This window comes from Arachis ipaensis, chromosome B7 (genome assembly GCF_059453495.1).
Source record: "Arachis ipaensis isolate K30076 ecotype BB chromosome B7, ASM5945349v1, whole genome shotgun sequence".
NCBI classification, from domain to species: domain Eukaryota; kingdom Viridiplantae; phylum Streptophyta; class Magnoliopsida; order Fabales; family Fabaceae; genus Arachis; species Arachis ipaensis.
Window position 1 is genome coordinate 77,629,529 of NC_142442.1, and position 26,070 is coordinate 77,655,598.

General features: G+C 39.2%; 1 protein-coding gene across 1 annotated transcript; it reads left to right on the top strand.

Annotated features, from left to right (window-relative positions):
* Positions 1-26,070, top strand: LOC110265063 (uncharacterized). Its single transcript, XM_088494761.1, has 4 exons — positions 1-78; positions 268-1,029; positions 2,293-2,532; positions 25,984-26,070. Exons 1-4 carry the CDS (start codon positions 1-3, stop codon positions 26,068-26,070), a joined length of 1,167 nt encoding a protein of 388 aa, XP_088350887.1.

The window sequence follows — 26,070 nt, forward strand, 5'->3', positions numbered from 1 at the left end:
ATGACTACCATGAACGCTGTGGCTGAGGCAGTGCGTGAGGCTGCAGTAGCAGCGGCTAGGGCTGTTGATCGTCTTGGAGTGAGAAACGGGAATGAGAACGAGCATGGGGAAGATAGTGGAAATGATGAGAATAACTTGGGGCATCTCGAAAGACCTATGACCCTTGCGACTTTTCTGAAGGTTAAACCGCCTAAGTTTAAAGGTACACTCGTTGCGACTGATGCTGACAACTGGTTTTGAGCTATTGAACGATCACTGTGAGCGCAGCATGTTCCGGAAGGCCAACACGTGGAGTTCGTTACTTATATGCTGGAAGGAGAAGCTGAGCATTGGTGGCAGGGGATACAGCGACTGTTGCAACAAGATGAAGGCGATATTCCTTGGAATACTTTTGAGGATGAATTTTATAAGAAGTATTTTCCGAGGGCAGCTCGTGACGCTAAGCAGATGGAACTTATGCAGCTGAAACAGGGTAACACAACTGTTGCAGAATATGCCCGTAAGTTTGATGACTTGTGCCATTTCTCCAAGATCTGCCAAGGGAATCCTGCTGACTTTGAAGAATGGAAGTGTTTGAAGTTCGAAGGGGGCCTTTGTGTGGATCTGATGAGTTCAGTAGTTCCATTAGAGATACGAAATTTTGCTGAGCTGGTTAATAAGTGTAAGTTAGTGGAAGAATGTGCTAAGAAGGTAAGTGCCTCTAAAGCAAGTCGTCAAGGATTTCCACCAAGGAACTACAATAATTATAATTGGCAACCACGAAGGACAAACTTCAAGACACTTGGTGTGCCACAGCGAAGAAACCCACAGGCTGGTAACATCCCTGCTCGCCTTATGGGTGGAAACGGAGGTAGACCAAGGCAGGATAATGGTAAACGACCTCAACAGGCGCAGGTGAACACTACATGCAAGCGATGTGGGAAGGATCATGGTATTAAGACGTGTTTGTTTGGAACATTCAATTGTTATAGATGTGGTGGAACTGGACATATTGCTAAGGAATTCCCAAAGATATTTGCTCGGAATCCAGTACGAACCCAGCAACAAGGTCGAGTGTTTGCCATGACTGTTGATGATGCTATGCAATCAGACGCCCTGATCCAAGGTCAGTGTATTGTCAAAGATCGATTTCTAACTGTACTGTATGACTCAGGTGCATCGCATTCCTTTGTTTCTTTAACTGTTGCTCATGAGTTGGGACTAGATTTCTCTAAGTTGAACTTTGATCTGATTGTCCATACACCTGCATCCCAAAATGCTTTGACTAGTTTAGTGTGCCTGCGAGTACCATTCACTATTAGGAATAGAACTTTTATACATGATCTAATCTGTTTGCCTCTATGTGGTTTAGAAGTTATTCTAGGGTTAGATTGGTTATCTAAGTATCATGTTTTCCTTGATTGCTATGAAAGAACTGTTGTTATTCCGTCTGATAGTTTAGATATTAAACCATTTCTGTCTCATACTTTATATCTGAATTCTGTAAGAGTTGCATTAGACGGGAGTGATTGTGAGGGTTACGTTCTGTTAGCGGCTAGCTCGAGTGATAGTGAACTAAGCTTAGAACGAATCCGAGTGGTGAAGGAATTTCCTGATGTTTTCCCGGACGACATACCTAAGTTTCCTCCTCAGCGAGAGATAGAATTTAGCATTGAACTTGTACCTGGAACCGGACCGATTTTCATAGCACCGTACCGGATGTCACCACTGGAACTTGCAGAGTTGAAGAAACAATTGGATGAGCTACTTGAAAAAAAATTTATTCGTCCCAGCGCATCACCTTGGGGAGCTCCGGTGTTGTTAGTAAAGAAGAAGGATGGTGAAATGTGACTTTGTGTAGATTACCGATAGTTAAATAAAGTCACTATCAAGAACAAGTACCCACTTCCACGAATAGATGATTTAATGGATCAGTTAAAAGGTGCAACTGTGTTTTCGAAGATTGATTTGCGATCGGGCTATCACTAGATTCGAGTGAAAGAGTCGGATATACCGAAGACTGCATTTAGAACTCGATATGGTCACTATGAGTATACGGTTATGTCGTTTGGACTAACTAATGCTCCTGCGATTTTCATGGATTACATGAATCGTATTTTCCGTCCGTACCTTGATCAGTTCGTAGTAGTTTTCATAGATGATATTCTCATCTATTCGAAGACAAAAAGAGAGCATGAAGAGCATCTAAGGACTGTATTGCAGATACTAAGGACTCGGAAGTTATATGCTAAACTATCAAAGTGCGAGTTCTGGACAGAGAAGGTGGCATTTTTGGGACATGTTATATCATAGGGAGGAATTGCAGTGGATCCTTCAAAAATTGAAGCAGTAGTGCAATGGGAACCACCTACGACCGTTATAGAAGTTCGGAGTTTTCTCGGACTTGCTGGATATTACCGGAGGTTCATCAAAGGATTTTCACAGATAGCTTTACCTTTGACTTACCTTACACGAAAGGAAGTTCCGTTCGTTTGGACGGCTGAGTGTGATAGAAGTTTCAAGATGCTTAAGGAGAAGTTAACAATTGCACCTGTATTAGTACTACCCGACCCGCAGAAACCTTTTGAAGTATACTGTGACACTTCTCTTAAAGGACTTGGATGTGTGCTGATGCAAGACAAAAATGTGGTGGCTTATGCTTCCCGGCAGCTGAGACCTCATGAACGAAATTATCCGACGCATGACTTGGAGTTGGCTGCAGTAGTGTTTGCTCTGAAGATTTGGAGACACTATTTGTATGGCGCTCAACTAGAAGTTTTCTCTGACCACAAAAGTTTAAAGTATATCTTTGACCAGAAGGATCTTAATATGCGACAGCGAAGGTGGATGGAGTTCTTGAAGGACTATGATTTTAAGTTAAGTTATCACCCAGGAAAAGCAAACGTGGTGGCAGACGCTTTGAGCAGGAAGAATTTGAATATCTCATGGATGATGATAAAGGAAGAAAAGTTACTCGCAGAATTTAAGGACCTTAAGTTGGCTATGACTGAGACGTCAAGTGGAGTCCATTTGTCCCAATTGCATATAACACCAGATTTTAAGATTAGGATTCAGCAAGCACAAGCACAGGATTCAGAAATGATGACGATGCTGAGACAGATGAAAGTAGAGGAACCAGAAGCTGTAAGACTAGATCGTAGCAGCCTCTGGAGATACAAGAACAGAATTTGTGTGCCTAGCTTTGGAGATTTGTGGCAAAGGATTCTTGCAGAAGCTCATCAAAGTAGATTTTCTATGCATCCTGGAGTAACAAAGATGTATCAGAATTTGAAACAAATGTTCTGGTGGCCGGGCTTGAAGAAAGAGGTAGTTGATTATGTCTCAAAATGTTTAACCTGCCAGAAGGTTAAGGTGGAACACCAGAAACCGTCAGGAACCCTACAACCCTTAGAAATACCACAATGGAAATGGGAGCGGATCACTATGAATTTTGTCACGGGATTGCCAAGGACCTCAACAGGACACGATGCCATTTGGGTAATTGTGAACAGGTTGACAAAATCAGCGCACTTCCTTCCGATTCGAGTTGACTATACATTAAAAAGGCTGGCACGGATATATATTCAAGAAATCGTACAATTGCACGGAATACCTTCGTCAATTGTTTCAGATCAAGATCCGAGGTTTACTTCCAGATTCTGGAGAGCTTTCCAGAAAGCATTGGGAACAGAATTGCATATGAGTACAGCATACCATCCTCAGACAGATGGACAATCAGAGCGGACAATCCAGACATTGGAAGACATGCTAAGATCTTGTGTGATGGATAACCAAGGCAGTTGGGATAGGTATTTGCCATTGGTCGAGTTCGTCTACAACAATAGTTACCAACAAAGTATCGAGATGGCACCATATGAAGCTCTCTACGGAAGGAGATGTCAGACACCATTGTGTTGGAATGATGACGGAGAAGCTAGTGTCTTAGGTCCAGACTTAGTGCAAGAAACTATTGAGAAGATAAAGGGGATCCGCCAGAAGATCCAGACAGCACAGAGCCGTCAAAAGAGCTATGCCGATAATAGACGTAAACCCTTAGAGTTTAGTGAGGGAGACCATATTTTTCTTAAAGTAACCCCGACTACTGGAATAGGTAGATCCCTTAAGACTAAAAAACTTAACCCTCGATACATAGGACCTTTCCAAATACTTAAAAGAGTCGGTCTAGTAGCTTATCAAGTAGCCCTTCCTCCATATTTGTCAAACCTTCATGATGTTTTTCATGTCTCGCAACTTAAGAAATATATTCCCGACGAGAGTCACATTTTACAACCAAAGACAGTACAGTTATGAAATGATTTGACATATCAAGCATCACCAGTTCAGATCGTAGAAAGAAGTGATAAGCAGCTGAGAGGCAAGACTGTTCGCTTAGTCAAAGTAGTTTGGGGACAAAGAGGAGAAGAAGAGCACACTTGGGAACTGGAAGATAAGATGAAAGCTGATTACCCGCATCTATTCTCAAGTAACTGAAATTTTGAGGGCAAAATTTTCTGTTAGGAGGGTAGAATGTAACAACCCCGATTTTCGAGTACGCGAGATCTTTTCTGAAAGTACGAATTTCTCCGGAAGATCAGTAAGGGGAAAACCTTTGATATATCATCGAGTATCTCAATCCTCATTGTCATTATGTCATCTTTAAGTTAGAACCTTTTCCGAGACAAGCTCGATAATGCGGTCGCGAAGAACCTAGTTTTTGAACCGTATCAGTTAGGAGTTTTAATTCAGTTTTTCGTAAATAGTCTTAGTTTGACAAACCGGACCCGCTTTATGAGAGAAGAGAGATAATAGGATGATATTATCATTATATTAGTATTAGAAGCTTCTTGAATGATATTATAAGGTTACCTGATCAGTTTTAGTTAAAAACAAAAAACCGGTTTAACCGAGTTCACAATTTACTGGTGCAGCTTAGCACCAGCTTCTCTCATGTTTTATTCTCATAATAAATATGTTACTAGTGTCATTTATGCTATAGCTCAGAAAATAATTTTTAGAGATGTTTTTGCAAGTGTTCCGATACATCTAGTTTTAGTAGTTATACACCTGAGATATTTTAATATTATTTTAATCCACCTCCAAGCCAACCAATCACAACTCACCCTACACCCCCAAAACCCCCAAGGCTGGCTCATTTTCACTTTGTGGCCGAAAATAGGTAGAGAGAAAAAGAGAGAAAAGTTCTTAGTTCCAAACCTTCAAAGCTTGATTTCTACTGAACTAAAACTCAAATCAAAATTCCAATCCGACCAAAATGATCCTCTCTTCTTTCTGTACATGATCATATGACTTATCAAGGCTGGGATCAAGGTGAGTTGGCTGCACCATCTCTCTTTTGATTCGGTTTCAAGGAAACATGCTTAAATATGTGTTTTCTTGATGTGATTTAGGAGGAAAAAGTGCTTAAGGACCACCTAAAAGTTTGATTGAATTAGGAGCAGCAAAAACAGGTAGGGTATCATGAAATTAATCTTGATTATTTGTGTTTGAGTTGTGTGAATGTTGTATAAATTGGCTGTGCTAAAAATTGGTTGCATATATGATTGATTCTTGGTGAAAATTTGGTGAAATTTTGATGAAATTTGATGAAATTCAAGCTTTAAAGTTCATGTTCTTGGGCAGCTGGAAAAACAAAACCCTAAGCTTAAATTGAGGTTCAATTTGTGTTAAAATCATGTAGAAAAGATGGGGTTTTAGTGGCTTCTAATTTATTATGAATTATAGTAAAAATCGGTTGCCGAAAAGACTGAAAAACGGGTAAAAACAGAGAAAGAATCTGAAGAATTTATGAAGAAGATGAAGAACACTTTGAGTGTGATGAAGAACAATGAAGAACAGGCCTTAGATCTTAAAAAAGGCAAGGAAGTAAAATTTTTGGTGTTTAAGGGGTTGTTTGGTAATTTCTGAAAGTTAGGGTGGTAAAAGTAGAAATATTAAAAGTTACGGGTGGTAAAAAGTGAATTTTAAAGGTTAAAAGTAAAAGTAAGTTAATTTCGAAAATTTAATGATAAAATAATAAAAAAATAATAAAATATTAAATAATAATATTTAATTAAAAATAATATTTTAATAAAAATAATAAAATAATGCGGAAAAGGCAGTTTTCTGTAAAGCTTTAGAAAGACAACTTCAAGCGCAGAATCTCATAATTACCTCCATAAAACACTTAGGGAGTGGTAAAAACATATTAGTGAGGCAAAGATAAATAAAAGATAAAAAGTTGAAGAAAAGATAAAAATCGAAGAAAAAGTCTGTAAAGTTTTAATGACAGAAAAACAGACAGAGACTAGTGAACGAATTAGGGCAACATAGTTAGTCCTGGAATTGCGAATAGGGTTAGGTATTATATGAAAAGTTAAACTGTTTCAGTATAGACTTAATGAACCTATACTTGGGATAGGCTAACTGTTCATACCGAAATTTACATAAGCTTTAAATACATACGTTAAACAGAGAAATCAGAGCAGAATATAGAAACACAGAAAACAGAGTAACCAGAGTAAAGTAAAGAGATAAAGAGAAAAAGAGTAATATAGATACAGATGAAAAGAATAATCAGAAAAGAGAAAAGAGATACACAGAACAGAGTAATTAAAACAGAGTAAAGAGATACAGAGAAAAGAGAAACCAGAACAGAGTAAAGAGATATAAAGAGAAGAGTAATATAATAAAGAGATATTTATATATATTAGTTGCTTGATGCAACCCAGAGCTATATATATATATATATTAGTTGCTTGATGCAACCCAGAGTTATATTTAATATATATTAGTTGCTTAATGCAACCCAGAGCTTCTGTAGGGAAACTAAGTCACCTACAGCTATTTTTCGCTTCCCCAGAGCAGAGCAGAGTATATATATATTTTCCTGCAGTAAGTAGAGGCTGTCTCAAATGAGCGGCTATTATTATATGCGCATTTATTTAGGAACGGAAAATCGTATTCGAAAAATTGGGATTACTCGTGACCGGATAAATGTCGGGATTGCGGGCAGCCAACCGACACATGAGCTCATGGCCTGTACTAGGGCTAGACATGCATCATTCTTGTCTGCGCATCATTCTCTGTTGCATTATTTTTGTGTGTGATCTATTTCTTTATGTTTGTTTGTTCGAGTGCTATGTCTGTGCTTTATCTTCTTGTATTCTTCTACTTGTGTTCTGTTCTTTGTTTTTCTATCTATTTTTTTTAACCTCTGTTTACTACATTACTGTATTCTATTATCCATCTGCTAATCGAAACGAATAAATGAACGTAACTAACAACCCCGACCCTACTAAGAACTCCCCAGTTCTTACCCCTTCTCTCCCTTCCTCCCCCTCAGATGGAGACGGGCGTGATCTTCTATGAGTTCGAGGACCCTTACGTCTACGAGGATCCGGTACATCACAGTTACTTCATCATGGGATTGGAGCCTCGTATTAGATGATATGCGTTACCTAATCGAGCTTTTCAACATCCTCTATCTAGCCCACATTTTGACCCTGATGCTCCTTACGACTTTCCCTTATCCTGGTTACATCCTGACGCACCTAGACATCCTTTTCCTGATGATCCTGAGCACCCTATACCAGCTCAACCTTTGAATGAGGTGGTACCTGAGCCTATCATTCCTAATGAGCCTGAGTTAGCTGGTGACTACGTACCTGTGATACCACCAGAGTGGGATTTTCCCCCTGAGCCGATCCCCGACTTGCCACAGCCTGATGAGCCGGCACTACCGGACGGTGGAGTGGCTCCTATAAATGCGAACGGACCTGTGCTCGCGAATGGTTTTGTACATAGTGACAGTAGTGTTTTTGGTGGATCTGAGGGTATAGCTGTAGCTGCAAACGAGGAGGAGGAGGATCCTGAGATAGAGATAGAGCAGGATGAGGAGATGGACGAGCCTCACGGCGATTCTCTGAATGGCCACGTGTAGATATAGTTTGACTGCAGAAGGAGCATTCTTTTGATGACACTCTAGTCTGACATTATCTGATAGTTAGTCTCTCACTTGTGTTAGTACACCCGAGAGCTAGGAGCTATATAGTGGTTAGGCTAGCTTGGGCGCCAGCTTAGTGGCTTTTTGTATGGGCCAGGCCCTGGGAGTGTCGTGTAAATATTAGCTACGTAGGATGACGAGGATGTAAACTGACTTGATCTTGTGTAAACGCTACATGTTTTGTTATAGTGTACATGATGTATATTATCAGCTGTATTTCTATGTTTCTTTATGCCGCTTTTCTATTACTCTCAGTGTATGCTTGTTTGTTTTACCTGAACATCCGCAAACAAAAAAAAAGTTACTCGTAAAATTGGCATCGCTCTAACAAGGAACAGGCTCATATATTAAATAATAAATAATAATTAGGAAGGATAAGTTAGTAACACTTAGCTTCTTGTATGACCATGGCATACTGGGAGTTGGGTCGTTACAAATTGCACCAAGACAGCTTTATGTGATCTTGGGGCAAGTATCAATCTAATACCTGCATCCACTATTAGAAAGCTTGGTTTAACTGAAGAAGTCAAACCAACTTGGATATGTCTCCAACTTGCTGATGGCTCCATTAAATACCCATCAGGCGTGATTGAAGACATGATTGTCAGGGTTGGGCCATTCGCCTTCCCCACTGACTTTGTAGTGCTAGAAATGGAGGAGCACAAGAGTGCTACTCTCATTCTAGGAAGACCTTTCCTAGCAACTGGACGAACTCTCATTGATGTCCAAAAGGGGGAAGTAACCCTGAGAGTCAATGAGGATGAGTTTAAGTTGAATGCTGTCAAAGCCATGCAGCATCCAGACACACCAAAAGACTGCATGAAAGTTGATCTTATTGACTCTTTAGTAGAGGAGATCAACATGACTGCGAGTCTCGAATCAGAGCTGGAAGACATCTTTAAAGATGTTCAGCCTGATCTGGAGGATTCAGAGGAATTGAAAGAGCCTCTGGAAATCCCTCAGGAAGAGGAAAAACCTCCTAAACCAGAGCTCAAACCATTACCACCATCCCTGAAATATGTATTTCTGGGAGAAGGTGACACTTTTCCATTGATCATAAGCTCTGCTTTGAATTCACAGGAAGAGGAAGCACTACTTCAAGTGCTAAGGACACACAAGACAGCTCTTGGGTGGTCCATAAGTGACCTTAAGGGCATAAGCCCATCTAGATGCATGCACAAGATCCTATTGGAGGATGATGCTAAGCCAGTGGTTCAACCACAGAGGCGGTTAAATCCAGCCATGAAGGAAGTAGTGCAGAAAGAGGTCACCAAGTTACTGGAGGCTGGAATTATTTATCCTATTTCTGATAGCCCCTGGGTGAGCCCTGTTCAAGTTGTCCCCAAAAAGGGAGGCATGACCGTGGTTCATAATGAAAAAAATGAACTGGTTCCTACAAGAACAGTTACAGGGTGGCGCATGTGTATTGACTACAGAAGGCTCAATACAGCCACCAGAAAGGATCATTTTCCTTTACCATTCATAGACCAGATGCTAGAGAGACTAGCAGGTCATGATTTTTACTGCTTTTGGATGGCTATTCAGGTTACAACCAAATTGCAGTAGATCCCCAGGATCAAGAGAAAACTGCATTTACATGTCCATCTGGAGTATTTGCCTACAGAAGGATGCCATTTGGGCTGTGTAATGCACCTGCAACCTTTCAAAGATGCATGCTCTCTATTTTCTCTGATATGGTGGAAAAACTTTTGGAAGTCTTCATGGATGACTTCTCAGTATATGGAGACTCATTCAACTCCTGTCTTGATCACCTGACACTAGTTCTGAAAAGATGCCAAGAGACTAACCTGGTTTTGAACTGGGAAAAATGTCACTTTATGGTGACTGAAGGGATTGTCCTTGGACATAAAATTTCAAACAAGGGAATAGAGGTGGATCAAGCTAAAGTGGAAATAATTGAAAAATTACCACCACCTGCCAATTTTAAGGCAATCAGAAGCTTTCTGGGGCATGCAGGATTCTATAGGAGGTTTATAAATAATTTTTCAAAAATCGCAAAACCTCTGAGCAATCTGCTAGCTGCTGACACGCCATTTGTGTTTGACACAGAGTGTCTGCAGGTATTTGAAACCCTGAAAGCTAAGCTGGTCACAGCACCACTTATTTCCGCACCAGACTGGACATTACCATTCAAATTAATGTGTGATGCCAGTGACCAAGCCATTGGTGCAGTATTGGGGCAGAGGCACGACAAGCTCCTGCATGTCATTTATTATGCTAGCCGTGTTTTAAATAATGCCCAGAAAAATTTCACAACCACAGAAAAGGAATTGCTTGCAGTGGTTTATGCCATTGACAAGTTTAGATCATACTTAGTAGGATCAAAAGTGATTGTATACACTAACCATGCTGCTCTTAAATATCTACTTGCAAAGCAGGATTCAAAACCCAGGCTCATAAGATGGGTGTTGCTTCTGCAAGAGTTTGATATAGAAATAAGAGACAGAAAAGGGACAGAAAACCAAGTGGCTGATCATCTGTCCCGGATAGAGCCAATAGAAGGGGCGTCCTTTCCCTCTATTGAAATCTCTGAAACCTTTCCGGATGAGCATTTGTTTGCCATTCAGGAAACACCATGGTTTGCAGACATTGCAAACTATAAAGCTGCAAGGTTCATACCCAAGGAGTACAGCAGACAACAAAAGAAAAAATTAATTACTGATGCAAAGTATTACTTGTGGGATGAACCCTATCTCTTTAAGAGGTGTGCAGACGGAAGAAGCACAAAAGATCTTATGGCATTGCCATGGGTCACAATATGGAGGACATTTTGGAGGTGAGCGAACAGCCACCAAGGTCCTCCAATGTGGCTTCTACTGGCCTACCCTCTATAGAGATTCCCGAGAGTTTGTACGTAACTGTGATAGTTGCCAGAGAGCTGGTAATCTGCCTCATGGTTATGCCATGCCTCAACAAAGAATCTTGGAGATAGAGTTGTTTGATGTATGGGGTATTGACTTCATGGGGCCTTTCCCACCATCATACTCAAACACTTATATTCTGGTTGCAGTCGATTATGTATCTAAATGGGTAGAGGCCATTGCCACACCCACTAATGATACTAAGACAGTGCTGAAGTTCCTCCAGAAACATATCTTCAGCAGGTTTGGGGTCCCTAGAGTACTAATCAGTGATGGGGGCACTCACTTCTGCAACAAACAGCTTTACTCTGCCATGGTCCGATATGGAATTAGCCACAAAGTGACAACTCCATATCATCCACAGACAAATAGGCAAGCTGAAGTCTCTAACAGAGAACTAAAAAGAATCCTGGAACGGACTGTAAGTACCCGTAGAAAGGATTGGGCAAGAAGCTTGGATGATGCTCTGTGGGCTTACAGAACAGCATTCAAGACTCCTATAGGGACCTCTCCATACCAGCTTGTGTATGGCAAGGCCTGTCATCTGCCTGTGGAACTGGAATACAAAGCCTACTGGACAACCAGATTCCTAAACTTTGATGCCAAATTAGCTGGAGAAAAAAGATTGCTCCAGCTGAATGAGCTAGAGGAATTTAGACTCACTGCTTTCAAAAATGCCAAGCTTTACAAAAAGAAAGCAAAAAGGTGGCATGACAGAAAGCTGTCATCTAGAGTCTTTGAACCAGAACAGAAGGTTCTGCTGTTTAACTCTAGGCTCAGGTTATTCCCCGGAAAACTGAAATTACGGTGGAGGGCACCATATGTGATTACAAGTGTGTCACCATATGGCTATGTGGAGCTTTAAGACATTGATTCTAATAAGAAGTTCATTGTTAATGGACAGAGAATCAAACATTATCTTGAAGGCAATGTTGAGCAAGAATGCTCAAGGTTGAGGCTAGATTAAAAAGCTCAGCTAGGTCCAGCTAAAGACAATAAAGAAGAACTTGCTGGGAGGCAACCCAGCCATTAGCAAAACTCTTTCTGTTATTTTATTTTTTTATTTTTAAAGCATATAAGTTCAATATTAACAAGGTAAAGAATCAATTTCATAAGTTCACAGGGCTGCAAAAGGATTCAGAGCACAAAACAGGAAAAAGGAGCTCACTGGCAAGAAAACGCCAGTAAGAGGCACAATTGGGCGTTAAATGCCCAAAAGGAGCATCTACTGGGCGTTTAACGCCAATAGAGATAGCCATCTGGGCGTTAAACGCCAGAAAGAAGCAGCTTCTGGGTGTTTAACGCCAGATTTACAGCATCCTGGGCGTTCAGAAAAATGCCCAGTGACAAAGGAGTTTCTGGCATTTAACGCCAGCTAGAAGCAACAGCTGGGCGTTAAACGCCCAGACCAAGCACCAATTGGGCGTTAAACGCCTAAAACATGCAGCAGTTGGGCGTTTAACGCCAGGATTGTGGGGAGTAGGCAATATTCGTTTTCAATTCAAATTTTTTCCATTTTTTATGTTTCAATTCATGATTTCTTGCACAAACATGTTACAAATCCTAATTTTTCAAATCCTTTTTCAAAAGATATCAAATGTATCTTAATTCATAAACCCTTTTTATTATTATCCTCTTCAAATTATTTTCAAATCCTTTTCAAAACAAATCTATCTCTTTTCCTTCTACAATCTTTTCAACTCATCAATATCTTTTTCAAATCTTCACAACATATTTTTCAAAACAAAGTTATCTTTTTCAAATATCTTCCATATTATTCATATCTTTTAAATTTTAAAGTGCATCATTTTCCTATCATACTTATCTTTTACAAATCACATCTTTTATCATATCTTCTTCAAAATTTTCGAAAACCCACCCCCTTCCCTTTAAATCCTAGTTTGGCCACCCCCTCACCTCCACAATTCGGACTTGGCTCTCCTCATATCCCTCTCCTTTCTTTTCTTTTGCTTGAGGACAAGCAAACCTCTAAGTTTGGTGTGTTTATCCATGATCACTAAGCCAATACCCACTAAGATCATGGCTCCTAAGGGAAAACAAACCAACTCAAGAGGCAAGAAAGAGAATATTCCAAAACCACTTTGGAATCAAGGGAAGTTCTTAACCAAAGAACATTTAGACCATTACTACAAAATAATGGGTCTAAGGTCAGTGATCCCAGAAGTTAAATTCAATCTGAAAGAAGACGAATATCCGGAGATCTAAGAACAAATTCGAAACAGGAGCTGGAAAGTCCTAGATAATCCTGAAACAAAGGTGGGAAGAAACATGGTTCAGGAATTCTACGCAAATCTGTGGCAGACGGACAGGCAGAGAATAGCGGGAACCGCATTCTATGACTATAGAACTCTGGTCAGAGGGAAGATTGTTCACACCCACCCTAACAAAATAAGGGAGATCTTCAAGCTGCCTCAACTGCAAGATGACCCAGACTCCTTTAATAGGAGAATGATGAGATCAAACCTGAACTTGGACAAGATCCTAGAGGACATATGTCTCCCTGGAGCTAAATGGACAACCAACACAAAGGGTCCCCCGAACAAACTCAAAAGAGGAGATCTCAAACTAGTCGCCAGAGGCTGGCTAGACTTCATTGGGCGCTCTATATTGCCCACTAGCAACCGCTCTGAGGTCACCATCAGAAGAGCCGTGATGATTCATTGCATTATGCTGGAAAAAGAAGTGGAAGTTCATCAGCTGATTGCTTGTGAGCTTTACAAGATTGCAAATAAGAACTCCAAAGATGCCAAATTGGCTTATCCATGCTTGGTCTTTCTGTTATGTAAAGATGCTGGGATAAAAATGGGAGTAGATGAGTACATCCCAGTTGAGCTACCAATCACCAAAAAGTCTATGGAAGGACAACAAGTGCAGGATGAACCCATCAAGAGGAGAGCACAGGAGTTCCTCCCGGAAATCCCTCAAATTGAATACTGGGAGCGCCTAGAAGCATCTGTCACCAAGTTGGAAGAAGCTGTGGATCAACTGAAGGAAGAACAGCAAAATCAAAACAGCATGCTCTGCAAACTGCTTAGAGAACAAGAAGAGCAAGGGCGTGAACTGAAGGAACTGAAGCGCCAGAATCTATCTCTTGAAGGACCAAGCACTCCACAGACTAAAGAGGCATCCACCTCCCAAATTCAAGGTTGTTGAGTTCTAATCTTAGCCTTAACTCCGTGATAATTGTTCTTATTAGAAATTTACCTTAGAAGTTATATATGAGTAGTAGTAATTAGTATCTCTATTTTGATTTTATCTCCAACTAAGCTATAATTTATTTTTCTCATTATCATCAAACATGAATAAAATAACAGATTTTTAGAATAAGGAGGCAATATTTTTTTGAGTTCTTAATAAGGAAAATTCTAATTATCTATATGTGGTGGCAATGCGTTTTGTCTTCTGAATGAATGCCTGAATAGTGCATGTTTTTTATATTGAATTTTATGAATGTTAAAATTATTGGTTCCTGAAAGAATGATGAACAAGAGAAATGTTAATGATGATCTGAAAAATCATGAAATTGATTCTTGAAGCAAGAAAAAGCAGCAAAAAAAAGAAGAAGAAGAAGAAGGAGCAGTAGAAAAAGCCAGTAGCCCTTAAAACCAAAAGGCAAGGGTAAAAAGGATCCAAGGCTTTGAGCATTAATGGATTGGAGGGTCTAAAAGGAATAAAATCCTGGCCTAAGCGGCTAAACTAAGCTGTCCCTAACCATGTGCTTGTGGCATGAAGGTGTCAAGTGAAAACTTGAGACTGAGTGGTTAAAGTCGAGGTCCAAAGCAAAAAAAGAGTGTGCTTAAGAACCCTGGACACCTCTAATTGGGGACTTTAGCAAAGCTTAGTCACAATCTGAAAAGGTTCACCCAGTTGTGTATCTGTGGCATTTATGTATCCGGTGGTAATACTGGAAAACAAAGTGCTTAGGGCCACGGCCAAGACTCATAAAGTAGCTGTGTTCAAGAATCAACATACTAAACTAGGAGAATCGATAATACTATCTGAATTTTGAGTTCCTATGGACGCCAATCATTCTGAATTTCAAAGGATAAAGTGAGATGCAAAAACTGTTCAGAAGCAAAAAGCTACTAGTCCCGCTCATCTAATTAGAATATGAGCTTCACTTAAAACTCTGAGATATTATTGCTTCTCGATTTATTTTTATCCTATTTTATTTGTCTAGTTGCTTGGGGACAAGCAACAGTTTAAGTTTGGTGTTGTGATGAGCGGATATTTTATACGCTTTTTGGGGGGTAATTTCATGTAGTTTTTAGCATGTTTTAGTTAGTTTTTAGTATATTTTTATTAGTTTCTAGGCAAAATTCATATTTCTGGACTTTACTATGAGTTTGTGTGCTTTTCTGTGATTTCAGGTATTTTTTGGCTGAAATTGAGGGAGCTGAGCAAAAATCTGATTCAGGCAGAAAAAGGACTGCAGATGTTGTTGGATTCTGACCTTCCTGCACTCGAAATAGATTTTCTAAAGCTATAGAAGCCCAAATGGCACGCTCTCAATTGCGTTGGAAATTAGACATCCAGGGCTTTCCAGCAATATATAATAGTCCATACTTTTCTCAAGGATAAATGACGTAAACTGGCATTCAATGCCAGTTCCATGTTGCATTCTCGCGTTAAACGCCAGAAACAGGTTACAAGTTGGAGTTAAACGCCAGAAACAGGTTACAACCTGGCGTTTAACTCTGGAAACAGCCTAAGCACGTGTAAAGCTCAAGTCTCAGTCCCAGCACACACCAAGTGGGCCCCAGAAGTGGATTTCTGCACTATCTATCTTAGTTTACTCATTTTCTGTAAACCTAGGTTACTAGTTTAGTATTTAAACAACTTTTAGAGATTTATTTTGTACCTCATGACATTTTTAGATCTAAACTTTGTACTCTTTGACGGCATGAGTCTCTAAACTCCATTGTTGGGGGTGAGGAGCTCTGCTGTGTCTCGATGAATTAATGCAATTATTTCTGTTTTCTATTCAAACACGCTTGTTTCTATCTAAGATGTTCATTCGCACTTCAATATGATGGATGTGATGATCTGTGACACTCATCACCATTCTCAACCTATGAACGCGTGCCTGACAACCACCTCCGTTCTACCTTCGATTGAATGAGTATCTCTTGGATTCCTTAATCAGAATCTTCGTGGTATAAGCTAGAATCCATTGGCAGCATTCTTGAGAATCTGGAAAGTCTAAACCTTGTCTGTGGTATTCCGAGTAGGATTCAGGGATTGAATGACTGTGATGAGCTTCAAACTCACAAGGGTTGGGCGTAGTGACAGACGCAAAAGGATCAATGGATCCTATTCCGGCATGAGTGAGAATCGACAGATGATTAGTCGTGCGGTGACAGCGCACTTAGACCATTTTCACTGAGAGGACGGATGGTAGCCATTGACAACGGTGATCCACCAACACACAGCTTGCCATAGGAGGAGCCTTGTATGCGTGAAGAAGAAGACAGGGGGAAAGCAGAGATTCAGAAGACAAAGCATCTCCAAAACCCCAACATATTCTCCATTACTGCATAACAAGTATTTAATTCATGCTCTTTTATTTTTCGCAATCCAAACTGATAATTATAATCGATATCCTGACTAAGAATTACAAGATAACAATAGATTGCTTCAAGCCAACAATCTCCGTAGGATTCGACCTTTACTCACGTAAGGTATTACTTAGACGACCCAGTGCACTTGCTGGTTAGTGGTACGAGTTATAAAAAGTGTGATTTACAATTCGTGCACCACTACCCCACTTCTTCTTCTCTCCTCTTCACACCTTTCCATAACACTCTTCCCTAAACACCCTTCACCTATCAAATCCTACCCTCTTCCCCACAACCTCTTTACCACTCACATCCATCCATCCTTAAACCCCACCTACCTCACCATTCAAATTCAAACCATTTTCCTCCCAAACCCAACCCCTCATACACGGCTACACTCTCTACCTTACCCTATAAATACCTCTCGTTACCACCTTCATCTTTACACAAGATACACACTACTACCCCCTTGGCTGAATTCACACCCCCCTCCATCTCCTCCATTTCTTCTTCTTCTACTCCTTTCTTTCTTCTTTTTTGCTCGAGGACGAGTAACCATTCTAAGTTTGGTGTGGGAAAAGCTAAAACTTTTTGTTTTTCCATAACCATTAATGGCACCTAAGGCCGGAGAAACCTCTAGAACGAGGAAAGGGAAGACAATTGCTTCCACCTCCGAGTCATGGGAGATGGAGAGATTCATCTCAAAGGTCCATCAAGACCACTTCTATGAAGTTGTGGCCAAGAAAAAGGTGATCCCCGAGGTCCCCTTCAAGCTCAAAAAGAGTGAATATTTGGAGATCTGACATGAAGTTAGAAGAAGAGGTTGGGAAATCCTCACCAACCCCATTCAACAAGTCAGGATCTTAATGGTTCAAGAGTTCAATGCCAATGCATGGATCACTAAGAACCATGACCAAAGTGTAAACCCGAACCCAAAGAATTGGCTCACAATGGTTCGGAGGAAATACTTGGATTTTAGTCCGGAAAATGTGAGGTTAGCATTCAACTTGCCAATGATGCAAGGAGATCCTCACCCTTTCACTAGAAGGGTCAACTTTGATCAAAGGTTGGACCAAGTCCTTAGGGACATTTGTGTGGAAGACGCTCAATGGAAGAGAGATTCAAGAGGCAGGTCGGTTCAACTAAGAAGGCTTGACCTCAAACCTGTGGCTAGGGGATGGTTGGAGTTCATCCAACGCTCTATCATTCCTACTAGCAACCGGTCTGAAGTTACTGTAGACCGGGCTATCATGATCCATAGTATCATGAATGGAGAGGAAGTAGAAGTTCATGAGATCTTATCCTTAGAACTCTACAAGGTGGCAGACAAGTCTTCCACTTTGGCAAGGTTAGCCTTCCCTCATCTCATTTGTCGCCTGTGCAATTCAGCTGGAATTGTCATAGAGGAAGACATCCTCATTGAAGAGGACAAGCCCATCACTAAGAAAAGGATGGAGCAAACAAGAGAGCCCACTCATGGACCTCAATAAGAGCATGAGGAAATTTCTCATCATGAAATTCCTGAGATGCCTCAAGGGATGCACTTTCCTCCACAAAACTATTGGGAGCAAATCAACACCTCCTTAGGAGAATTGAGTTCCAACATGGGACAACTAAGGATGGAGCACCAAGAGAATTCCCTCTTCCTCCATGAAATTAGAGAAGACCAAAGAGCCATGAAGGAGGAGCAACAAAGGCAAGGAAGAGACATAGAGGAGCTCAAGCACTCTATAAGATCTTCAAGAGGAAGAACTAGCCGCCATTACTAAGGTGGACCTGTTCTTTAATTTCCTTGTTCTTATTTTTTCTGTTTTTCGAAAATTATGCTTAATGTTTTGTCTATGTTTGTGTCTTTATTACATGATCATTAGTGTCTAGTGTCTATGTCTTAAAGCTATGAATGTCCTATGAATCCATCACCTTTCTTAAATGAAAAATGTTTTTAATTGCAAAAGAATAAGAAGTACATGATTTCAAATTCTATCTTGAAATTAGTTTAATTATTTTGATGTGGTGGCAATACCTTTTGTTTTCTGGATGAATGCTTGAACAGTGCATATTTTTTGAATTTGTTGTTTATGAATGTTAAAATTGTTGGCTCTTGAAAGAATAATGAAAAAGGAGAAATGTTATTGATAATATGAAAAATCATAAAATTGATTCTTGAAGCAAGAAAAAGCAGAATACAAATCTTGTGAAAAAAAAAAGAAAAAAATAACGAAAAAAAATATAAAGAAAAAAAAGAGAGAAAAAGAAAAAGCAAGTAGAAAAAGCCAATAATCCTTTAAATCAAAAGGCAAGGGTAAAGAGGATCCAAAACTTTGAGCATTAATGGATAGGATGGCCCACAGGAATAAAATCCTGGCCTAAGCGGCTAAACCAAGCTGTCCCTAACCATGTGCTTGTGGCGTGAAGGTGTCAAGTGAAAAGCTTAAGACTGAGCGGTTAAAGTCGTGGTCCAAAGAAAAAAGAGTGTGCTTAAGAGCTCTGGATACCTCTAACTGGGGACTCTAGCAAAGCTGAGTCACCATCTGAAAAGGTTCACCCAGTTATGTGTCTGTGGCATTTATATATCCGATGGTAATACTGGAAAACAAAATGCTTAGGGTCACGGCCAAGACTCATAAAGTAGCTGTGTTCAAGAATCAACATACTGAACTAAGGGAATCAATAACACTATCTGAATTCTGAGTTCCTATAGATGCCAATGATTCTGAACTTCAAAGGATAAAGTGAGATGCCAAAACTGTTCAGAAGCAAAAATGCTACAAGTCCTGCTCATCTAATTGAAGCTAATCTTCATTGATAAGTTTGGAATTCATTGTATATTCTCTTCTTTTTATCCTATTTTGTTTTTAGTTGCTTGGGGACAAGCAACAATTTAAGTTTGGTGTTGTGATGAGCGGATAATTTATACCCTTTTTGGCATTTTTTTACATAGTTTTTAGTATGTTTTAATTACTTTTTATTATATTTTTATTAGTTTTTATTCAAAAATCACATTTCTAGACTTTACTATGAGTTTTTGTATTTTTTTTTGTGATTTCAGGTATTTTCTGGCTGAAATTGAGGGACCTGAGCAAAAATCTGATTCAGCGGCTAAAAAAAGGACTGCAGATGTTGTTGGATTCTGACCTCCTTGCACTCGAAGTGGATTTTTTGGAGCTACAGAAGCCCAATTGGCGCGCTCTCAATTGCGTTGGAAAGTAGACATCCTGGGCTTTCTAGCAATATTAATAGTCCATACTTTGCTTGAGATTTGATGGCCCAAACTGGCATTCAAAGTCAGCCTAAAATATCTTGGCGTAAAATGCCCAAACTGGCACCAGAATTGGAGTTAAATGCCCAAATTGGCACCAAAGCTGGCGTTTAACTCCAGGAACAGCCTAAGCACGAAAAAGCTTCAATGCTCAGCCTAAGCACACACCAAGTGGGCTCCGGAAGTGGATTTCTGCACTATCCGCACTTAGTTATTCATTTTCTGTAAACCCTAGTTACTAGTTTAGTATAAAAACTACTTTTAGTGATTTATTTTGGATCATCTTTGGATTATTTTCGATCTTTTGATCATCTTTGGAACTTGTATGTTCACGTTTGGAGGCTGGCCTCACGGCCATGCCTAGACCTTTTTCACTTATGTATTTTCTACGGTGGAGTTTCTACACCCCATAGATTAAGGTGTGGAGCTCTGGTATTCTTCATGAATTAATGCAATTACTACTATTTTCCTTTCAATTCATGCCTACTTCTTCTCTAAGATATACTTTTGTACTTAATTCAGTTAAGTCAGAATGAAGGGGTGACCCGTGACAATCACCCAATCTTCGTTACTCGCTTAGCCAAGATCGCGTGCCTGACAACCACAAAGCGGTCTACATGATGTTCAACATAGTCATTGGATGACAACTGGAGTATATTCTCTTGGATTCACAATCAACGATCCACATTGTCTCTCCTGACAATAGAGCATCTGAATCTGAGATTAGAACCTTCGTAGTATAAGCTAGAACCATTGGCAGCATTCCTGAGATCCGGAAAGTCTAAACCTTGTCTGCGGTATTCCGAGTAGGATCTGGAAAGGGATGACTGTGACGAGCTTCAAACTTGTGAATGTTGGGCGCAGTGATAGTGTGCAAAAGGACAATGGTCCTATTCCGACGCTAGCGAAAACCGACAGATGATTAGCCGTGCAGTGACAGCGCATATGGATTTGTTTTCATCCGAGAGGATCATACAGCTTGCCATGGAAGGAGGTAACGCATGGTTGGAAGAAGGCAGTAGGAAAGCAGAAGTTCAGAAGCAACAAAGCATCTCCATACGCTTATCTGAAATCCCCACCAGTGAATTACATAAGTAACTTTATCTTATTTTATGTTTTATTTATATTTTAATTATTAAAACCTCATAACCAATTGAATCTGCCTGACTGAGATTTACAAGGATGACCATAGCTTGCTTCAAGCCAACAATCTCCGTGGGATCGACCCTTACTCACGTAAGGTTTATTACTTGGATGACCCAGTGCACTTGCTGGTTAGTTACGCGGAGTTGTGAAGAAGTGTTGAGACCACGTCACGCGCACCAAGTTTTTGGCAACGTTGCGGGGAACAAACAATTTGCGTACCATCTCCCAACGAGTTGACAAAAGGGTGTTATCTTATTAATCAGGAGTTTTCTGGGTAATTTTGAGTTTGGGCAATGGGCAAATAAATAATTGTAAATTAAAGCAATGAAAATTAAAAGAGATTTATAATATTCTAATAAAAGGCCTTGACTGGGGAATGATTAATTGGAAGTTCCATCCTTGTTGGAATTCTCTCAAGTGTAGTATAAAGAGGTTGTTATTTTCACTTAGTTAACCCTTACTAAATAAAGGAAAGTCAAGTGATTGAGCTAACTCTTATTCGCAAATCCTAGTGCTCTCCCTTGGGAAGGTCTAGTGTTAGTAAATACAAAATTAGCCAACAACTTCTAATTTAACTAACCACTTGAGCATTCTAACTCAAGTGTCTCCTTTTAATCAACCCCCATGTCAAGTTAGGAATCTACTCCATTGACATGAGAATTACTTGCATAGAATTAAATAAGGAATAAAAGGAAGACATGATAGACAATAACTACGATTCAATTAAAAGTAAAAGTAATCATTTGCATTAATAAATTCTAAAAATAATCCAATTGTAACTCTAAACAAGAATTAAGAATATGGAATAATAAAAGAGTAAGAAAACAAACTAGAATAGTATCTTCAACGGAGGTGATGACTCTTCAATATCTAAAGCGAAAGCAATACACTATGAAACTATGCTAATGAGAATGTGTATTGAGTCTCTGCATGTTCTCTGGCTCTAGTCTGTGTTTCTGGGCCGAAAACTAGGTCAAAACTCGGCCCGAAATCACTCCCAGCATTTTCTGTCATTTCTGCAGATCGCGCATGTCACGTGTACGCGTCAGTCATGCGTGCGCGTCGCTGGTCGTTTTGGCGTGTCACGCGTACGCGTCAGTCACGCGCACGCGTCTTTGTGCAAACTCCAATCCACGCGTACGCATCAGGCACGCGCACGCGTCGCTACAAATTTCTCCATATCGCGCGCTCGCGTGAGCCATGCGTGCGCGTCAATGCTCGCTGGTTATCTCTTTAGTTTCTTGTGTTCCTTCCATTTTTGCAAGCTTCCTCTCCATTCTCTAAGCCATTCCTGCCCTATAAAGCCTGAAACACTTAACACACGGATCACGGCATCGAATGGTATAAAGGAGAATTAAAATACACAAATTAAAGATTCTAGGAAGCAAGTTTTCAACCATAGAATAACACTAGGAAGGAATTGTAAAATCATGCAAATCATATGAATAAGTGGGTAAGGACTTGATAAAAACCACTCAAATGAGCACAAGATAAATCATAAAATAATGGTTTATCAACCTTCCCACACTTAAACATTAGCATGTCCTCATGCTTAGCTCAAGGAGATAAAATAAATGAGTAGGAAAAAGTAAGACTCATGCAATGCAATGCAACCTATGTTTGAATGCAACTACATGCTAAGATGATTTTGTCTACTTGGTTAAAAATAAATAGGTTATTCAAGACAAACATAAATCAAATTCCACTAATTCAAATTATACAATAAAAGACAAGTAAACTTGTAAGAAGACCGCTCATAAAAGCAGAAAACATAGAATCAAGCATTGAACCCTCACTGATGGTGTGTATGCACTCTAATCACTCAAGTGTATAGGGTAATCACTCTACTCTTCTCTAATCATGCTTTCTAAACCTTGTTCTTCACTTAACTTCTAAATTCATGCCTATCTACCCAAAAATTCCTACTTTTGTATTGCATACTCATGCATCAACTCTTCTTTTAATTTGTATCACATATGCATTGATCTTTTCATTAACTTAACTTAGCATTGGGGTAATTTTGTCCCCTTATTTAATTACTTATTTATTGAATATTTTTTATTTTGATTTTTTTATAGAGAAAATAATATCACGTTGTAAGTATAGTTTCTAAACTAACAAAGAATCCTTTCGTACAAAAATTTGGTTGTCACAAATAACAAACCCCTAATAAAATTGATAACCAAAGTATTTAAACCCCGGGTCGTCTCTCAAGGAATTGCAGGGAAGTATGATTTATTATTGGTTATGAAAAAGTATCTTTTTTGGTTTTTGAAATAGGAAACAAGGAAATAAATTGGCAAGAAAGTAAATTAATTATCATGAAAACCCTTGCAAGGTATGAGAACTAGAAATCCCATCCCAGTTATCCTTATCAATTGTGATGAGAATTGTTCATTACTCCCACTTAGTTAACCCTTACTAAATAAAGGAAAGTTAAGTGGACCAATCAATGGGATTCCTCAAGTCCTAGTCAACTCCTAAGGAAAGACTAGCTTTAGAAGGATCCAAATCAACCAACAAATTCCAATTATCAATCAACAAAGGAGTTTGATAACTCAAGTGTCACCAATTACTCAACCAAAGGCAAGAGGGAAAAAATCTAGCTTAAATTGAAAGCATCAATAACATAAATAGAAGAAACAATCATAAATCTGAAATACATCAAAGTGTATTAAATAGAAAATCAAATATAACATCGAGAATTCATAGCCAAAATGAATAAGAAGAGAATCCACAAAAGGAATAGATAAACTAAAGTAATGGAATAAATAAAAAGTAGAAGAAAAATAAATTAAAGGAACATTGAACCTGGAATTGGGAAGAAACAAACCTAAAACTAAGAGAAATCCTAAATCCTAAAGCCTAAGAGAGAGGAGAGAGCCTCTCTCTTTAGAAACTACATCCAAAACCTAAAATTGTGAATTATGAGAGGTTGTGTGTATGAATGGATCGATTCCCCCACTTTATAGCCTCTAATCTATGTTTTCTGGGCTGAAAACTAGGTCAAAAATAGCCCAGAAATTACTCCCAGCGATTTCTGATACGTCTAGCATGCGGCAAAGTCACGCGTACGCGTCGTCCACGCGTACACATGGATTGAATTTTCTCCAGGTCACGCGTGCGCATCACCTATCTTCGGGGCAGCTATAGAAAATTATATATCGTTGCGAAGCCCCAGATGTTAGCTTTCCAACGCAACTAAAACCGCCTCATTTGGACCTTTGTATCTCAAGTTATGGTCAATTTAGTACGAAGAGGTCAGGTTGGACAGCTTTAGCAGTTCCTTCAGTTTCTTGTATTCCTTCCACTTTTTCATTCTTCCTTTCCATCCTCTAAGCCATTCCTACCCTATAAACCTTAAAATCACTTAACACACATATCAAGGCATCGAATGGTAATAAGAGAGGATTAAAATTAGCAATTTAAAGGCCCAGGAAACATGTTTTCAATCATAGCACAAGATTAGGAAGGAAAATGTAAAACCATGCAATTAGTATGAATAAGTGTACAAAGACTTGATAAAAACCACTCAATTGAGCACAAGATAAACCATAAAATAGTGATTTATCAATCTCCCCACACTTAAATATTAGCATGTCCTCATGCTAAGTTCAAGAGAAGCTATAAAGGAGTGAAGAGGAATGGTAGAATGTATGAAATGCAACCTATCTATATGAATGCAACTACATGCTAAGATGTTTCTACCTACTTGGTGAAAAGTAAATAAATCTTTCAAGAACAAATATGAACTGGATTTCACTAATTCAAATCATAAAAATGAAGTACAAATAGACTTGCAAGAAGAAGATAGCTCATGAAAGCCGGGAATAAGGAATCGAGCATCGAACCCTCACTGGAAGTGTATACACTCTAATCGCTCAGGTGTTTGAGGTTTGATTCTCTCAATTCTCTACTAATCTTGCTTTCTAAGGCTTGCTCTTATTCTACCAATCAACAAAAGTTTAATGCACAAATACACAAATCAAGAGGTCTTTTAAGGGTTGTAATGGGGTTAGGGTCAAGGTAAGATTGTATTTGGTTAAGTGGACTAAAATCTGAATCCTTAATTAACCTAAACTTCTCACCTAACTTAGGACAATCCATGTAATCATAATATAAAGCCTAACTACCCATTAATTATGTTTTCCACATATTCATGCATCCGAATTCGAGTACAACTCATATGCATTGCTTTCACCATTTACTTTGGGGCATTTTGTCCCCTTTTATTGTTTACTCTTTTTCTTTTCTTTTTCTCTCTTTTTTTTTCTTTTTCTATTTTTCTTTTCTTAATAATTTTTTTTTCTTTTTCAATGCATATGATTAAGGTATTGAATGCATAAACATGTTCTTTAACATTCTTGTTCATATTTTCTCAGGCATACACAACACCCAATTCTCAAACCAAATATTGGCAAACCCAATTTTTCCACACTTAATTCGTGAGTACTGTCACTAGTCTAAGCTAACCAAGGATTCAAACTAAGGACATTATTATTTTCCGCTTAGAGTTAATGATGTGATAAAGTAAAGAACAAAAGGGGTAAAATAGGCTCAAAATTGGTTTGCAATGGATAATGAAAGGTAGGGCCATATGGGTATGTAAGCTTAGTGAAATACGGCCTCAATCATGTAAGTGTATGCATACATCAAATAATAGAAATATAGAATTAAGCAAGACAAAGATCACAATTTTAGAGAGAACAACACACACCAAAATAAAATTTTGGTTGATAAAATGCAACCAATCAAATAGGCTCAAAATCTCACTGGTTTTGTGTGTTCGAGCTCTAAACTATGTTCCAAATAAATTTCTTCAAACAAGTTTAACAAAAAATTTTATTCAAATTAGTGAAATACTCTAAAAAAGTTTCTTGAAAAAGTAAATATTACTTCAACCAAGTAGCTGGTAAAATATGCACAAAATGTAACAAACATGCAATCAAACATGCAAATGCAACAACTAACTACAAAAAAAATTTAAACATTGGTGTTGAGACAGGAAGGTACTAACCCACAGAGATCGGTATTGACCTCCCCACACTTAAAGATCGCACCGTCCTCGGTGCATGCTAAGATGCGCAAGTGGGCGGGTTGCTCTAACTGATGCTCTTTCTTTAGTGGATTATGCAGATGGACTTGTTGTTTGCCCTATTTAGAAACTTCTCCTTTCCCTTCTCGGTGGCCACCCTGAAAGAAGAGGAACAGAAGGAAAAGTAA

Excerpts from the sequence above, each read along its gene's own strand:
- LOC110265063 (XM_088494761.1), top strand. The coding sequence starts at position 1 with ATGACTACCATGAACGCTGTGGCTGAGGCAGTGCGTGAGGCTGCAGTA. Across the intron at positions 1,030-2,292 it reads AGATATTTGCTCGGAATCCA|GGAGGAATTGCAGTGGATCC; the intron begins GTACGAACCCAG and ends GTTATATCATAG. Across the intron at positions 2,533-25,983 it reads AGAAGTTAACAATTGCACCT|ATGGACTTGTTGTTTGCCCT; the intron begins GTATTAGTACTA and ends TGGATTATGCAG.